This window comes from Aspergillus affinis (assembly GCF_023601865.1).
Source record: "Aspergillus affinis strain CMG 70 chromosome Unknown NODE_77_length_175834_cov_85_933294, whole genome shotgun sequence".
In the NCBI taxonomy this organism is placed as follows: Eukaryota; Fungi; Ascomycota; class Eurotiomycetes; order Eurotiales; family Aspergillaceae; genus Aspergillus; species Aspergillus affinis.
In genome coordinates, this window is record NW_026515858.1 from 25,717 (window position 1) to 42,294 (window position 16,578).

Genomic DNA, 16,578 nt, shown 5'->3' on the forward strand with positions numbered 1-16,578 from the left:
ATGTATGTATATATAACTGACTGTAGAATAGGTAGTATAGAATAGGAAGTGTTAGAATACACATTTCAAGAGTAGATAGAACGAGCACGGCGATCTTGAGTAGCTACCTATGTATTAGTATATGTATCTGGCTGTGTGTATATATACAGTACAACGCTTCCATCCCAAGGGGGCAAAAACTCCTGTAAAGAAAGATAGCAAGACGAACACGATGCAAGACCCGTCCAGACGAATTAAAAAAAGGAGCGCAGAGAACAGAGAAAAGAAATAGAGACATCCCAAGCCAGCAAAGACACGGACGAACAGAAACAAGAAAACAAGAGAAAAAGGGGGAAGATAAGTGATAGACACAAATATTCAAGGAGAGGAAGATAAATCAAATACCCGTAAGATTCATTCCCGCTCCCGCCGCTACGGCATCAGAGCCAGGGAATGGAGGACACGAGCAGGAAGGCAACGGAGTGAGGGCAGAGGGAGAAGATCGGGAGAAGAGATACGCGGCGAGAGTGCCGGCGGTGGCATTCTTTTCGGTGGAGAGAAGTCCGAAGCGTAAGAAGACTTCGGAGGTGGTGACGAGGATGGAGATAATGATGAGAATGATGATGATCCATGTTTGGTCTGGATTCGCAAATGTTAGTTCATTTATATGTGGATGGGTAGAAGTGGTTTGGAAAGCTTACGAGAGGTTTTGTTGTCGGCGATGGAATCGGAGAGGATTTCTGCGAGGTCGAGGAAGACTCGACATCGCTCGTTGAGCACTTGAATGCGGGGTTTGATCTCGAGGTATTCGCGAACGGCGATATAGAGAGGATACAGTGTTGGCTCGCTCTCCCAGAAGAAATTGGGGACGTCGAGCATGTTGGAGGCTTAAGTCGATCTAGATTAGCTATGGACTGAGGGCAAGACTGAACGACCGAGAACTTACAAAGATTGACCTCGACCCGACTCTTAAAAAGCCTTCCCAAGATCCTGAAGACCTCCTCTCGCTTCATGCCCAGTTGGCCAGTCATGGCCAGTCGGCGCGGAATGTCCTTGGCCTCCGCCATCTGGCGAGCCATGACTTCTTCAAAGAAGCAGAGCTTGGTGCTCTGGGCGATACCGTGACTGATGGCTAACTTAATCATGTGGTCGCCACTTCGCAGTGTGATCATGTCGTTGTACACGCGCGGACGAGAGATTTCGGTTGAATATTCAAAATGGAACTCTTCCGTTTCAAAGTCTTCTTCCAGCAAAGGCATTGTGGCCAGCGCGATTGGAGTGCCGGTAGCGGATGACGACGCGAAAGCCAGGTCAGCCAGAAGGTCTTTCTCCTGTCTCTCGGTAAAGTTCCAAAAGACAACCACCCCGTAGCTGAACACAAACATCTCCGCCACGTTGTAGGGCAGACTTGCCGGTGTGGGAAGACCAGGATGTAGCTCGTGGCCGTCGGCACGTTCGTGAAGTGTGGCGTTGACATTGTGGGATTCGGCCCCCGGATCCATGTGAGAATCTCCATGCTCTACATCATGATGCATCAGCCCCTCCTCTTGCCGGTTCTCGCCCTCGAGGTGTCGTGGCGAGCCATGCTCTGCACGGCCGATGACCGAATGCTCCTCCGCTTCGACCATGTAGTCATGGTGGTCGCGCAGTTCATTTCGCTCAATCTCCTCGTCGAGGAACGATTTCCCACCGGGCCGTTTGACCATCGGGCTACTTCTCAGTCTGTAGCCTTCGATTCCCTGCAGCAATGGAAGATGGTATGCCGTGTACAGACAGTCGTCGTAAAGCTTCGTCCGCCCACCGTGTTTGTCCTTCACAAAAGATGCCAGCGAGCTCATCTTGTAAGCCTGTGCCGTGCAGTAGGCAGTCACACGAGACAGCTTCTCAGCGCGCCGCGCCTTGGGCAACCGTTCCGCATAGCTTTTCGCCTTCTCCGGTGCCACCTTTCGTCGCCGCAGCAATTCCTCCTCCGCCAGTAGGGGTGCAATATCATTGTCTTCGCCAAAATCTCCGCCCAGTCTCTTCTGCACTAGTAGCCGCTGTCTTATTGACTCCGGGTCGACGTTTTTCTCACTCGCCAATCTCTGCACAAGTTCCTCGTCCACCGCCTCTTCCTCGTCTTCATCTTCGTCTGGCGATCTTTCATCGACCCCTTCCGCCTCCGGCAACAGAACCAGCTTCTCGCTAACTTTGGTTGTCCGAGGCGGGAGACGCGGCTGGGCCGCAAGACGCCCTATGGAGGCTGCAGAGCCTGAGGCGCTGGCGCTGCTGCCGGACGGATTCACGCTGCCCCCAGCGCCAATTAAGCCACCCGTTGCGGAGGCCAGACGAGATCTCGGGCGCACACGTGCAGTCTGGGCTGGATGACGCTGCTGCATGGAGGGCACGTCAGAGGTATACTGAAGGACGTTGTCGACTGTGATGAATCGGGTAGAGGGAGAACGACGGCGTCGGGGTTGAGCGGACGATATTTGATCGCGCGAGTCGGTTACCTAAGGCCCGATTAAAAGTCACCGTGTGATTAGAAAAGGTCCTAGAACAGATTGACATGTGGCAGGAACGAGGGATACTTACCAGAACGTGAGGGCTTCTTTGGCCGGGGGCCCGTCCTCTTGCGGGGGCCATGATAGATAAACCGTAGTAAAAGTTCGCGAAATAATTCAACCCCTCTCAGGATGGAAGAAAAGACCCGAGAGTAAACAAGGAAGACCCGTCTTCCAGAGTGATACCAGGGCTGAAAGAAGAAAAGAAGAAACGTCTTACAGACGCAATCAAAATCCCCGGTCGGTCGGTCGCTTGAGAATTGCGAGAACGCTCACACCCGCAAAGATTGTAGCACAGGCTGTCTCAATCAATCCGCCATACTTTCAACAATTCGAAGAGTTCATGAAGTTCTAGGCCGCGTCGCAGACAAAACGAGTCTTGTCACGCCTGAGGGGAAGACGTTGGAGAATGGACGGAGGAGCTTAATCGATTGCCAGCAAGCTCCTCACCGCCTAGGACTAGACGGCGCTAGTCCCGAAATGTGATGCAGAATGACGTCGACTGGACAGCCGCTTTTCCGTCACGGGCAATACGGTACGTATAGGCAGGATACGGTATTGAAACGCCGACCCATGTCTCCGGCGAGCCACGTGCGGCACGGGCTGAGTGGGGGCTAGAACCAGTCGGGTCTAGCCTGTTTATTGATCCATCCCAAGGTTGATCCGGGGTAAGTCAATCACTCGCTCGGAAAGCTTCGAATCCGGTCGTCATCCCAGCGTGAGGCGCTGAGACACGGCGGTGGTAGTTTGAGTACGAGACAAGAAAATGTATGCCTCTGAGTCACAGGGCGGTGGAGTTGATCCTTATTTGTCATTGCCGATTCGAGGTTCGCCATACATGAAGCTACCTTCGGAGGCAAAGACAGCTACGGGGTACTTCGGTGTACTTCTGATTACGAAAAAGAAAGAAACAAAAAATTACCGGTGTACGAAGCCTAAAGGATTGACAGTTGTCCAGCGTCAAATCCCCCTTGCATGTCAATCTTCCTTGCGTGATGGTGACAGATCTCTAAATTTTGATTGATTGGATTACATGCACATGTTTGGGCTAGTACAACAGTGACAAGAGATGCAAATATGTAAATGATCAGACAAAGGAAAAACATCAATATGTAATCAAGGAAAAACATATCCATCAAAAAACTCCTCGAAGCGTGTGGGAGATATATGTGGGCTTCGTCATGCTAAATTGTGCAATGAAATGAGAATATAATGCAAATCGGTCCCGTGGATCCCCGAAGCTGTCCAAAACCATAATATTGGACGAGCAGTAAAAACACGATTATAGTCGGTCTCGCAGACGTCGGTCTTCGTCCCAGATTTCTTTCTTCATGCGTTGTAACTTGGCGTGCTGCCTTTGCAAACGTTCCAAGTCCGCCCGCGGAGGGTCCGGATGGGTCGCCATGGAATCATGCAGCGTGCGATATTTGGCATAGTTCTGCTTGAACAACTGCGATTTCTCCCGCAGCTGCTGGAGAAGAATTTCCCGACTGAGGGGAGGCGACGCGCTGCCAGTACTGCCGCTCGACGTGCTCACGGCCCGTCGACGCTTGTGTTCCAAGTCTCCCGTGGTCCGTCCCGCCGCGAGAGGTCGAGTCATCGCCGGTCGCTCCAATTCCGCCTTCCGCTTCAACGGGTTGACCGCCGGAGTCGACTTCGCAATTCCATTGGTCTTAACCGGCTTCGCAGGGGTGGGCAGAGTCTTGGTGACTTTGTTTGTCTTGGCGATCTGCGTGATCAGCGGGGAGGAGGACGAAGAGCTGGAGGTGTTATTTTGACTGGACGAACGACTGCGGTTTTGCAGCTCGGAGGCATTGGTCGGCGGCGAAGAGCCAAGCGGAGACGGCTTCTGGGGAGACTTTTGGCCCGGAGCCCGAGCAGATGGCAGTCGCTTCGACGAAACAGATTTGTTAGAGGTTTGCGAGGCAGGCTCCGACTTGGGCGGTGGAACCTCGGGGGCATCCACCTTGGGTGTCGGAGCATGAGAAGATTCTCGAGGGGCGGCCTCGGTCGGCTTGCTCGCGGGCTTGGGTTTGGGCTTGGTCTTCTCAAGCCTAGGCTTTTCTGCCGGTGGCGCCTCTGGCATGTCCGTATCATCGTCATCCGAATCATTGACATATTCCGCTGATTTGAATTTGCCGTCTGTTTTCATCGTCACCGGCTTCTTTTCTGCCTTTTTGGTGATGCGACCAGTCAAGGTGCTGTTGGCCGCGGTCTTGCTCTTGGCGGCAGGCTTTTTGGCGGTTTCTTTCTCGACAGCTTTCTTCTTCTGTGTCCCTGCAACGGGCTTGGGGGCAGATGTGGGCTCCACGTTTTTGGCGGTAGAGCCACTTCCGCCGGTTCGGTCGGTATCCGGGCCAGTGGTGTAACCCTCTTTGCCAGCATCATCGGCGCTTTGTACCTGAATCTTAGGAGTTTCCGGCTTCTTCTTCGGACCCGTCTGCAAGTTCAGCCGCGAGAGACATTTGCCTTGACCCCGTTCTTCCTTGGGGAGAAGCATCTGCCAGAGCTTGTCGGTGCGAGAGATTCGCAACCGATCAAATGCCGAGATCGCATTCTCAATGGCCTCCTGGCGATCTTCCTGAGACGGGTACGGGAACTTCCACACATCGAGTTCTTTATATGTTCGATCCTTGAGGTCAAACTTCTCCGGGTTGATCCGATTCTTGACGCCGTATTGTTGGGCGAGGGCGGCGCAGTCTTCCAGAGACGCGCGGGTCTGACGAGCGAGGAATTTGGTGGAAACGGCACGGACGGCGAGGAGGTGAACGAAGGGAGTCTTGAGGGCTTCGAGGCGAATGCGATCCCGACTTTGCGAAAGCGGCGCGGAGGTAGGTGTAAGGGGAGGGATCGAGGCGGGAGAACGAGCAACGCCTAGGGCCGGGCTGGAGGAGACGGAGCGATTGGGAGCATTGTTTTTCAGCAACCGGTCTTTCTCCAATTCCGCTTTGCCCGAGGATCGGCCGGCCAAGAGGGCACCCTGGCGTCCGCTGGTGGACCGACCGTCACCTGCTCGCAAAGCTCGAACGTCACCGAGGCTTGAAATCATATGAGTCTTCTTGGATTCCTTTCCTCTTTCGAAGGCGTTCAAGCTCTGCTCGAGGTTGGCCAAGGCCTGGTCGGTGGCCGCGGTCGCCTCCTTGGCCTTTTCCACCTCCAAGCTGTGGCTCAGAAGACCCGTGAAATATAGGTTCTCTTTGTCAGCGGAGCTGCCGCGGTAGATCTCGGAGGGAAGCGATTCGGGGAAAGAGTGGAAGGGCTGGGATTTGGAGCCGTAGTAGAGAGCCGCATGTTTCCCTAGACGAACTCGAGCGGACTGGTCGTTTCGTAAACTTTGTATTATGTCGTCGAGGGTGTTCTGGGCCAGATTCAACCGCATGATCTGGGGGGGCTTCGCGGCAGGGTTGTCTCTGCAGAGAGACAACCCGGCCTCGGGAATGTCCAGTGCCGGCATGAGTACGAGTAGAGGCGGAGGGAGGGAGGTGGTAAACAGCGAGAGCGAAGGTTGTACTGTGTGTCCGATCTTCGGAGGGTAACGAGGAATTGGAGGGAATGAATTGTCTTGGGAGATCCGGAACAAGGACGGCAAGCAGCGTTGAAGCTGCGGGTCAGTGGCCGAATACACGGAAGGACGGGTTGAAACCCCGTTCCATATGATCAAACAATGGAGAACAGAGGAGAGGTAAAGAGGGAGTTTGCATAAGGGAGAGCAAACGGAATTCGAGAGGCACCCAAACCCATGGCAGTAGGGTCAGGTTTGGGGGGAGAGAGCCTGAATGAGTAAGAAATAGTTGGTACTCGGAAAGAGAGGAGGGTGAGTAGGGTGATAGAGGGGGGGAGAAAAGGAAAGAGGGAAGAGGGTTGGTAAGGAGAGGTAAGGAAAAGAGAGAGAGAGAGAAGGAAAGAGAAAGGATGAGTGAGATGATGCCAAAAGAGAGCCGGACGAGAGTGTAAGGCGGCCTTGGAGCGGAGAGCGAGGACGGCGAAGGACGTGAGTGGGGAGCGAAGCAGCGGTATGGTATCGTTCAGGGTACCTTTTTCTGGGTCCCAAGGAGAAAACAGCGTTGTCAGGCCCGCTAGAGGTTCAAGCTAAGAATAATAATCACCAGAAATGATTAATTAACCCAAAGGCTAAAAAAAAAAAAAAAAAAAAAAAAAAAAAATTAAGCTGTAACTGGTAATACTGGAATAAACTGATGCCTCGCCTGGAATTAATTTATTCTTCCCACTTACTGGTAGCCTCCGGTTGTTACCGTCCACTACACTACAGGCACCATCTGCTCCATCAGAAGCCAGAATTGAGAATCCAGAAATAAGCGTAACAATACTATGTAATCAGAGGATCTCGCGCGAGTCGACTGACTCGGGCGTTATTTATGCCTGGCGAGCCCGACGGCGACTTGAATAGAAGAATGGACAATGGACTTTGATGCTTTGATACCCTTGGTTACGGTTCTTTCTTTCCTTTTTTTTGTCATTTCGGTCGATCTCTTTCTCCTTTAACCCTTCAATTCATTCTCTTCTTTCAGGACCATTATACTCGGTACCAGGTGAACAATCGACAAGGGCGATGGGATGCAGCAGAGACAGAAAGGAAAGGGCATCCCTCTGGACTGTCCGGAAGAATAATCAGAAAAGACGAATAAGAATAGGAAGGGGCGATGATAGTACGGCCACTAGTACGGATGACCGCGTACCGTATGGAGTCACGGCCACCCCGGAGAGGAAAAGTGTAAATGACAGGAAAATAAAATAGAATTAATCGTGTACAGTATTACATACATACACGTCGGAGCTGAGTACCTTCCTAGGTTCCTCCTTCCTTAGGTAGGTTTTACGGGTGTCTCTTCCCCTCCATTGATTGAATTTGATTTGGATTTATGGAGTATAAAGTACAGGTACCTTCCGACCATTTCTCAGTAAAAATGATTAAACCTGAACAAAATGACGGACGGGCTGACCAGTTCAACCGGGCAATGGGTGCTGCTGCGGTCGGATTCTGGAACACTAACTGATCCCTACCACCGATCGATCAGATCATAGATCGAGGGCCAGGAGAACGTTGTGGTCTTTCTGCCTCTCGTTGGGACCCGTTCTTTGTGATGTGTATCAAACTGAGGAATGCATGGAATTAATGAACTTTCTGAAGACGAGGAAATCATAATCAAACTGAATGACCGAATGACTACGGAAGGCCGAACAAACAGGGGATCAAGATATTGTTCCAAGAATATAACATCATCACTTGCCCTTTGTTCCGACCACCAGCGTTCGAAACCAAGAACCCCGAAGCAAGAACCAAGGTTGAAAGTGTCAGTTTCCCCCTTGGGTCGTCGGTACCAAACCCGGTATCGTCACCGCCGTACGGCCCATTGTCTCTGACTCTTTCAAGCCCCCACCACCACCGCTCGTGACAGGAGTGCCCCGACCAGTCATGCAGATAGGAGGGCAATTATAATTATAATTCCCAGTAAGTTGCTGTACAAGGTAGAGAAGAAGGGCAACTGATAGTGCACCAGAGAAATCATCTCCAGGAAACAGAGTCATGGGTCAATCGCTGAATAATTCAGAATTACCCAGCCCACTTGAATGATTAATGAGGGGGAGGGTCAACTGAGGTGACAAATGATACACGATCTTAGTCAATAACACCCTGAAGAACTCGGTAATTAATCCGTCCTGCGCAATTCTCCTGATCAGGACCTCCGTGCCTGGATGCCTCTTCGACTTCTTCCTGCCTCCTGAGCCAGTGGAACTTCCCTCTGTCACACACAGAAGGGGGTCCGCGGTAGAGAGACCGAAGGGAATTAATTATCAATCTTGCCTTGCATTTTCCCACCCTGAAATGGCACCCTGAACATGTGAATGGGAACCTGACTCCCCGTCCTCCGGACTAACTCCATAAATATAATATTCCATATTAAGTATTAACCCTGTCGGATTCGGACCCCAGGCCGACAGGCCAAAATCGCAGGTCAATACCTACCAACCGTCACAGGATCAGCATCAGGAATCACTGGTTTAGGGTGACGGGAGATCACCCGTCGCAGAAGAACCAGCCTCGACTTGACTGTTTCATTGCCTCTCCTTTTTTAATTTCCATTTTTGCCTTTCGGTTGGTTCTCCTTTCATTTTGGATTTTCTGATTCCCTGGTGTCCGGTACCCGCTTGCGCGCGCGCCTCGCCTCCTGTCTGACGCGCGAGCCATCGATTTTTTCCACCGCCAGGTAAAAGGAATGCAAGATGGGCAAGCTTTGCATCGTTCTAGTTAAGGAGTAGCAGCATCTCGTTTTCGCCGCTAGTTAGTTACTCAGAGGTGCGGAGAGAGCATCGGGGAGGAAAAAAAGAAAAAAGCGCTCAAAATAGACAGATACTCGACACTCTCAGACAGCCACATCACGTAGGTGGACGTCCGATTACGGAATCTCCGGTGGTCCGTACATGATACCTGTCGAATATATGTGCCCGAACCGACTCAGTATATATACGTATTGTGTGCACAGTACGGAGTAACTCAGCTAGTTTAAGGAATTCTCCTGACCGGAATGATTCCAATCACGATGCTGTCGACAGCTACTACAGCTACCGGACGGACAAGATGACGCTGGGCGATCCCGGTCACAGGCTACAGACTACAGTACATTTAATTGTACAGTCGGCCGGGATCTAACCGAAACAGATGGAACCAACCCAACCGGTTGATCTCTCGCTCCACTGCAGAACCATTGGATGACAAGCTCCCTGGCAATGCGTATTCCCTGGTTTTCTTACATTCTTGGGACATTCCTAGCAGAACGACCTACCCGACTGACTGTACTCCGGAGTAGGTCAATCCTAAATCGAATCGACCGGTTAGCCCTGGCAGAAGGTGTGGTAGGAGAGGGGTGAAATTGAGGGAGGGGAGGGTGTGATGGAAGCCAAATAAATTAATTGCACCGGATAGTTAGTTAGGTAGGAAAAGAAGGTTAAAAGCAAAAAAAAGCCCCAAAGGGAGCAATAATCATCGGTTCCGATTTGTCTGGACCTGAGGGGGGATGATGGGGGGAAGGAGGGCCGCGGGACCTTTTTCTTTTCCCCTACTCCGTACGATCATTCCGAGCGAGTAATGAAGGGATGGGGGGTCATGGTCACATTTTCACACTATTTAGCTGGGCAATCGTAGTTCGGGAGGAACTGAATCATAATGACTGCTTGTGATCTTCCCTGGAGATTAATTTTTTTTTTTTTTTCTTTCGGTGCTCTTCAGGCATGGACTTGTTATTAGGATCTTCCATTCTATATCAGATGAGTTCTTTATTGAGTACCTAAGTAGCACCTCAGGGTGATTGATGTCCATTTACCCGGATCATTTGATACCATTCCCCCCCTCTCTTTCTCTCTCTGTCTTCGGCCCCCGACCCTCCTAACTAACCAGTAGTTAACCACTCCAGTACGGAGTATGTAAGCACCTACTCACTTGGGTATCTGTTTCTTAGGGTACGGACCAAAATCCATCGGCCCATTCGAATCAGCAGGGGGGACCCTGAAAGGCAAGAAGGAGGTGGGGAGGAATGTGCACTAAAATCGACTAACGGGGCAAGGTCAGGGAAGCGATATCTCTTCTCGAACCAGAATACATGAGGGGTAAATTGTACTGCGTAAATTGTAATGATTTAGTTACTTTATTTAGTATTGTTATTATTCAAGACTTGCAGAATCAGTGACTTAACTTAGTTAACTAACTACCTTGTAAGAATTAGTTTAGTCAAATATAGTCATCCAGTACGTACATACATACATACAGCGTACATGAGAGCATTAAGTTCTAGCTCGAAGTCATCGGCCACATGCGGTAATCGGGTCAGACTTGGGCACTGGGAAAGGTTGAAGTTCCCTCGGCCGTTAATTCACTCATGCAGATAGATGGCAAGGTCGTTTATTTCAGTCTCGGTCTTTCAGTCATTTTAGAATGAAGTCGAGTCCGTCGATATGCTCAGCTTCGTATCTTGCCAGTCAGGCTTGACCAACTGGGCAGACTGGGGCCCGCCCTGACTTCGTGTTACGCTTCATTGGCGGCCTATCCACGTGTTTCGAAGTGGGTGAGATCTTTGCTCATATTACAGCGTACCGAAACAGAACTCACCAGTGAATTAGTCAATCGTAGTGGTAACAGAGATGATATGGCAATTAATGGAAAATTACAATAAGAAGAGGCAAATCCTCTGATGCATTGAATTTGCCACCTACAAGTCACTCTCGGCTCTTGTCACTGTCATTCCTGGGATGGAGGGGGGAAAGGTCGCTCTGCATGGATGATTGCAGTCCGTATCTACGGAGTATCCGTTTCCTTCTTGCCCTCCAGAATTGGCCGAATCAAATCACAACCGCTCGATCTGTGCGGACTGCGGAATACACTTTGACCCCGGAAGTAAGGAAGAACGGGAAAAACTGGAGCCATTAACTAGACAGTATTCGGTTCCCTGTCATCATTCATCACTCAGCATCGACCTTCTTGCCCTGTCCTTCTCCCCACCTCTTCCTCTTCAGGTCACAATTACCTTCACTTTAGGCTTTCCTTTCCCGGGAAGGAAGGGAGGCAGGAAGATCTAGACCTCCTATCTGGGAGTAACCGTAGGTAGGAAGAGTGAATACTATGGATTAATACACCTTCAGTCAGTCAATCAATCGATCAATCCCTAACTAGGTAGTTACTGACTGACCATCCGGCAAAGGAGGTTACACTTACACGATGTCACCTATCACCATCATCCTCCCTACCGACTTACTTCGTTTACACCCTGTACCACCCACCCTAGAGCTGGAAACACTCCAAACCAATAATAGAGTTTGTCTTGTCCTATCTGAGGGACTGGGTGCGGATTGACTTAAGCCTCTTTTTCTTTTTCTTTTTTCTTTTTTTCTTTTCCCCCCTTCGCTCTGGGTGAGGGAGGGCTGGCTGGGAAATTCATCATTGGTGGGCCCTACCAATGCGAGGGATCCGACCACAGACGGAGTATCTGTATTACGTCGGTAGATACGGTTTACAGTGACACCATGGAGTGACAGTACAGTTATACACACCTTACACTGTATCGCAGGATCGTGTGCCAACACATCCATCTACTGTAGTTACCTAGTAACTACATAGGAGTAGGTACAAGGTAGGTAGTAGGTCCTGGGATGATCGCGCAGTACGTATACCTCCTTCTATGAATCAGTATGAGATACTAGGAATATCAGACTCTGAATACGAGTCTAATTACTCTCTCTAAGTATGTAGCTCTCCGAAAGTAATATACCGAACTGATTCACCCTCGAGAGTTCAGGTAATTCCGTAGTTACTCCGTAACAGCAGAGACGTGCCGAACCACCGTAGGTTAACCCAACTTACCCCTGTCTCATCTGCCCGCGGCACGGCAAATCAAACTACGGAGTACGGTGTAGAGCAAACGGATTCCATTGACTCGGTGGCAGTGGGAATTAATTAAGGTGGGCTGTACACAGACTACGGACCCAGGAGAAAATCGGAAGGAGATTCAGGTTCAGGTTCGTTTCTTCTGGTTGAACAGCCAAGTCTACCTATGGAGTAGTTAGTTAGCTACAGAATACTGTGACAGAGCGCTACTGATAGGCAAACACGATCCCTTTTTTAATTATGATTCCTACTCCATACCTTTTAATTTTTTTTTTTTTTTTCCCCTTCACTTTTCCTTGAAACCCAACAAATAAGAAATAAATTAAAATTATCTACTGCGGAATTACTATATTTACCTGACCCTACCCACCCTAAATCTATTACGGAGTATCATCTAGTCTACCCACGTCAAATCAAACTGCGCCAGAATATTGGGTCCGGATCTACGATTGCCTTGTCCCTATTTGTTCCCAAGCCTCTGCGTGCGTGCGTGCGTTGCTGTGCTGTGCTGTGTTGGAGGCTGATGGAGTGATGGTGCTGCGCCGGGCGTTGCCTGCAGCTCTGGGCAGGATTTTTGGGACGGAGGCTTGGGTTGGTCGCCGTAGGGTGTGGCGCCTCATCCTACCTACCTACCTACCTTACTGTACTTGCGTCCCCGGGTAGGTAGTAAGTAGTTCATACAGAGTGTATTTTTATCACGAATTGTTTTTTGTATAATATATTCTTATGTTTATTTTTACTTTTCTTTTGGCAGCCTGCCTTAGGCTGATGATCAGACTAACTAACTTTACAACATTGCTTACTTAGTAATACTACCTAATAATATCGACACAGCCGCGCTACGCTAAGGATCAGGTGAGGATATCCTATTCCTAACAATAACCACTCCATAGCGATTGATTCATGGATGAATAAACTTGTTACGAAGAATGTGACTTAACTGCCTAATGAGATCATGGATTGTATCGGGGTAGGTACATACTATGTACATACTCAGTACATGGATGGTACCTAGGATTCAATCTTCTATTTGATTCTAGTGTTGATACTAGTCAGGATACATACATTATTGTAGGGAGTCAGGATCAGGATTAGGGACAGGGGTGGTTGGGAGAGTGGGAGTTGGCATTGGAGTTGAATGTCGGGAAGGAGGATCTCCGGACTTAGTAGTACACCGTAATTAGTGAGTTAAGTTACTCCGTCGTGCTAACTAACTAAAAGCTTTGGTTTTGGTTGCCTGGTTAATGCTATCGTGGCCGGGTTTACTTTCCCTTTTTTTAGTGCTTCCGACGACTGTACAGCTTTGCATTGCTACCAATAGGAATCTGATGGAGCACTTCACCCGTACCCTATTTACGGAGACTACTCCGTCCGACGGACGACGGATCTCTCCTCCGACTTTTTTTTCCTCTCCACTTATCCGAGCCAACTGCATGTTATTATTATGTACGGAGTACGGATACTGCGCATGTCTCGTGTAGTTTTCAATTGCATGGTCTTATTGCTAGATTTAAAATGGCCGTTTAGTCTTAAGGGTCATTCATCTCTTGTATCTAATTTCTCCGATCAGGAGATGTCGTTTAATTCGGGGATATGTGCACCGTACGGAATACTCAGTGTACTGAGAAAAGGGGGCCAGGCACACCGCAGTGTTGGGTGGATAATCAGTGTTGCCTCCCTACCAACTAAGCTCATCGACGCCGTTATTCGTTATTCACCAAAGAATCGTAAGCATTCCAGCACTTCCTGCGAAGGTTCTGATTCGTCCTGCTCGGATCCACTACTATGTTGAGGCCGTAAGCTATCCGGGCTCTCAGATGACAGTATGGTCGGGCTTTCTTCTGTCGTGGAGGTTGGGAGTAAGGCTTTGAGGGTCCCCGATCCAAAGAAAGACAGTTCCATCGCCTCCATCCAAGCCGGCGTCGATGTCTCGACGGCAGCATCATCAGGCTCTGAGACTGAGACCGGCGGAATGGAAAGCATGTCATGGTCAGATGCCCCGACGCCGGTTATCGGTAGCGGTCTGTCCTCGTCGGGATTGTCCTGCATGAAGAAGCATTCGTCAATGTACCGAAGGAGCCGGGTATATTCGGCCAAGCGGAGCTCAAACAGATCGAAAAAGCAGTCCGAGCGAAGCATCGTGCTGGAATCGGTATCTGTATCTGTCTTCGACATGGCGGATTGTTGACAGAGCTGAAGAGCGGCCGAGGTGACTGCCAGAACACGCTTCGTATAGTATCTGAAACTGTAGTGGCGATTGACTTCCATGAAGAAGACTAGCGTCACTTCGTGGCTTTGCTTGTCCTCTGGGATTCGCGAAAGCTGCGTCTTCACGCTGAGCAGAATCTGAGGTAGCATCGTATATGCGACTCTGGAGGATCGTCTTAGTATGGGTTACTCGGTGAGATATGCCTCGACAGGCTACTTACGCGCTGATCGGGAGCTTGTCTGCAACCCCATTCGTCAAGAGCTGCTTTACTCTCTCCGCCGTCGAGCCAATTGCTCGTACCAACTCTGTCCGGCAGAACTCCAGCTGTTCTTGGTCTGCGGCTTTGGGGGAGTTCGTGTCGCCGATCATGAGACATTTGTGATTGCAAAGCGCAATACGGGCGGACCTGGCTTCTGTGAGACACATACGAACGCCTGATCTCCGTGCGAAACAGTGACTTACTGGTAATATAGCGCAACAAGATTGGTATTAAGTACCAGTGACGAATGCAGATAGAAATCTTTGTCATTTACATGCGTCATCCAATCGAGCTCCCATTGCAACAAAGACGATTTGGCCTCTTCCAACTTTGCCAGTACGCGATCGTGGCTCTCTATTCCTATAGTTGCCTTGCGTCTTGCAGGATAGAGGATCGTGAGCAACGTAGTCACCGTGGCTGCAAAATGACAGAGACTCGACAACACTTGACATAAAGCAGATTTGGTATCTGGTCCATATACTTCAGAGTAGAATATCTCATCCCTCATATCGTCAATGGTCAGGCCCTGCTGACGAAGGTCAAATTCCAGCGGCGTGATTTGGATTGGACGGTGCATCCCTAGCGAGACGATGCGATCGCGTATAAGACAGCACCACCAAACTCTTTTCAGGTCAGACTGTTTCCTCGGCCCCTGGGCTTTGGGGACGTAGTAAAGATCGGCGCCTTCGCTTTTGGCATTCTTGATGGCAATCCGTAACCATCTTGAGTTTGCGATGATTTCCGTGTCGGATGTATAGTAGGACAACAGCAGGGCTGATCGGGCGATTGTAAACGCATCACTTTCCACGCCACTGCGGTATAGCAACTTTGAAAGCAAATTAGTTACGGGAAGAGTAGGTCGGATAAGTCCAATTACCTTGGATCTCCGATATAGCTCATCGCGTGCAGAGATAAGAGATTCGTAGCCACACTGCTTGGCGACGTCGATTGGAATGAACTAATGAAATAAGGATGAGACAGGTAGACACAAGACCTAAGAATACTACATACGCTGCTTGCAGCAAAGAGCATTGTTTGGAAAAGCAAGAGGGGGATGCTTTCATCATGGCCGGTGCTTGAGCATCGATATTGTCTCCAGAACGCAGCCTCGTCGATCAGGGGGAGACTCGGATGCACGTATAGGAAGTAGCTGCGAACGAAGCTATCCGTCACATGTCTGGCCGGTATTTGCAAACATCCTTGCGACTCGAGAAAGGCCAATTCGACGGGACCCAATCGCTTCAGCCCAGGCGCTTTGAGAAAAGTGTACGAAGAGAACGGCAGGGGAACGTTGGCAAAGGCACCTGCGCGAGTGCAAGTACAGTTAGTGAGTTATCCTTGTGGACGTCGGTCCTGAGCCATGGGTCTCATCGCTGTAACCCGAAGGAGCCTTTCTACATACTTTCTGTTAGCTTCTTCTGCGAGGAAAGGCCGTGAAGGGCTCGTGCCTCGCCGATTGAGGCACAGGCGATACGTTCTCTGGGGCGTGTCTTGAACAGATGTTTCGCGCCGATCCGTTTACCTAGGCCTGGCCGGACGGAGCAGGTGGATTCATCCAGGCGGCAATTGGTGCAAGGAAACCCATTGATGGAGCCGTCACAGCGCACTTTCCGATCATGGCAGTGGTCACAGGCACGTGGCGCACGTCTTCTAGCTGGTCTATAGTTTTCGTCTGTATACCGACGACGAGACTCCCATATCGAAGAGGTGGCCATAGTATAGGGCATGGCGCAGGATGGTGGTCCCGAGTCGGAGTGGGGGGAAGGGGAGAGAAGGAATTGAAGCCGAGTCGAGCTCCTTTCCTGCGATCCTCCTTCTTTTCGTCCTTACAAATAAGGCGGGGAAATAAAGTATACGGGGCGGTGGGGACCTGCGCGCGTCCACTCAGTCAGACCCTGTCCAGGCCAGAGCTAAGCGGACCGAGGTCGACTCGGTTCAACTGTTCCTCTCTTATTCGTCATTGTTCTTCTCTGGTTCTCGTATCCTGTCTGCCTACGGAGACTGTTCACTGTGGTCCCCAGAAGAACAGGACCCCTTCTTCCGCCAGTTCCGCCCTCGTTGTCCGCCATGACATCGCCCATTCTTTCTGATTTGCTCCTGCGGAGACGACAAGTCATTTAGTGTCGCGCTATTCCCATGATTGACAAGAAACCGCTGGTCAATCCCTTGGGCTCCACCAATGATACATGCCCCG

The 16,578-nt window shown here is 50.2% G+C and overlaps 3 protein-coding genes across 3 annotated transcripts; all 3 read right to left on the reverse strand.

The window, feature by feature from the left end:
• Positions 1–376: 376 nt before the first annotated feature.
• KD926_010112 (RMD1 family protein) lies at positions 377–2,604 on the reverse strand (the record flags this gene model as incomplete). The annotated part of the gene is made up of 4 exons (XM_053102624.1): positions 377–618; positions 681–866; positions 926–2,471; positions 2,554–2,604. 4 exons carry the CDS (start codon positions 2,602–2,604, stop codon positions 377–379), a joined length of 2,025 nt encoding a protein of 674 aa, XP_052953879.1.
• Positions 2,605–3,804: 1,200 nt separating this feature from the next.
• KD926_010113 (uncharacterized protein) lies at positions 3,805–5,976 on the reverse strand (the record flags this gene model as incomplete). The annotated part of the gene is made up of 1 exon (XM_053102625.1): positions 3,805–5,976. One exon carries the CDS (start codon positions 5,974–5,976, stop codon positions 3,805–3,807), a length of 2,172 nt encoding a protein of 723 aa, XP_052953880.1.
• Positions 5,977–13,626: 7,650 nt separating this feature from the next.
• On the reverse strand, positions 13,627–16,111 carry KD926_010114 (Zn(II)2Cys6 transcription factor; the record flags this gene model as incomplete). The annotated part of the gene is made up of 6 exons (XM_053102626.1): positions 13,627–14,287; positions 14,346–14,531; positions 14,588–15,210; positions 15,262–15,342; positions 15,396–15,688; positions 15,787–16,111. The coding sequence occupies 6 exons, from the start codon at positions 16,109–16,111 to the stop codon at positions 13,627–13,629; spliced, it is 2,169 nt and encodes a 722-aa protein (XP_052953881.1).
• Between the last annotated feature and the right edge of the window lie 467 nt (positions 16,112–16,578).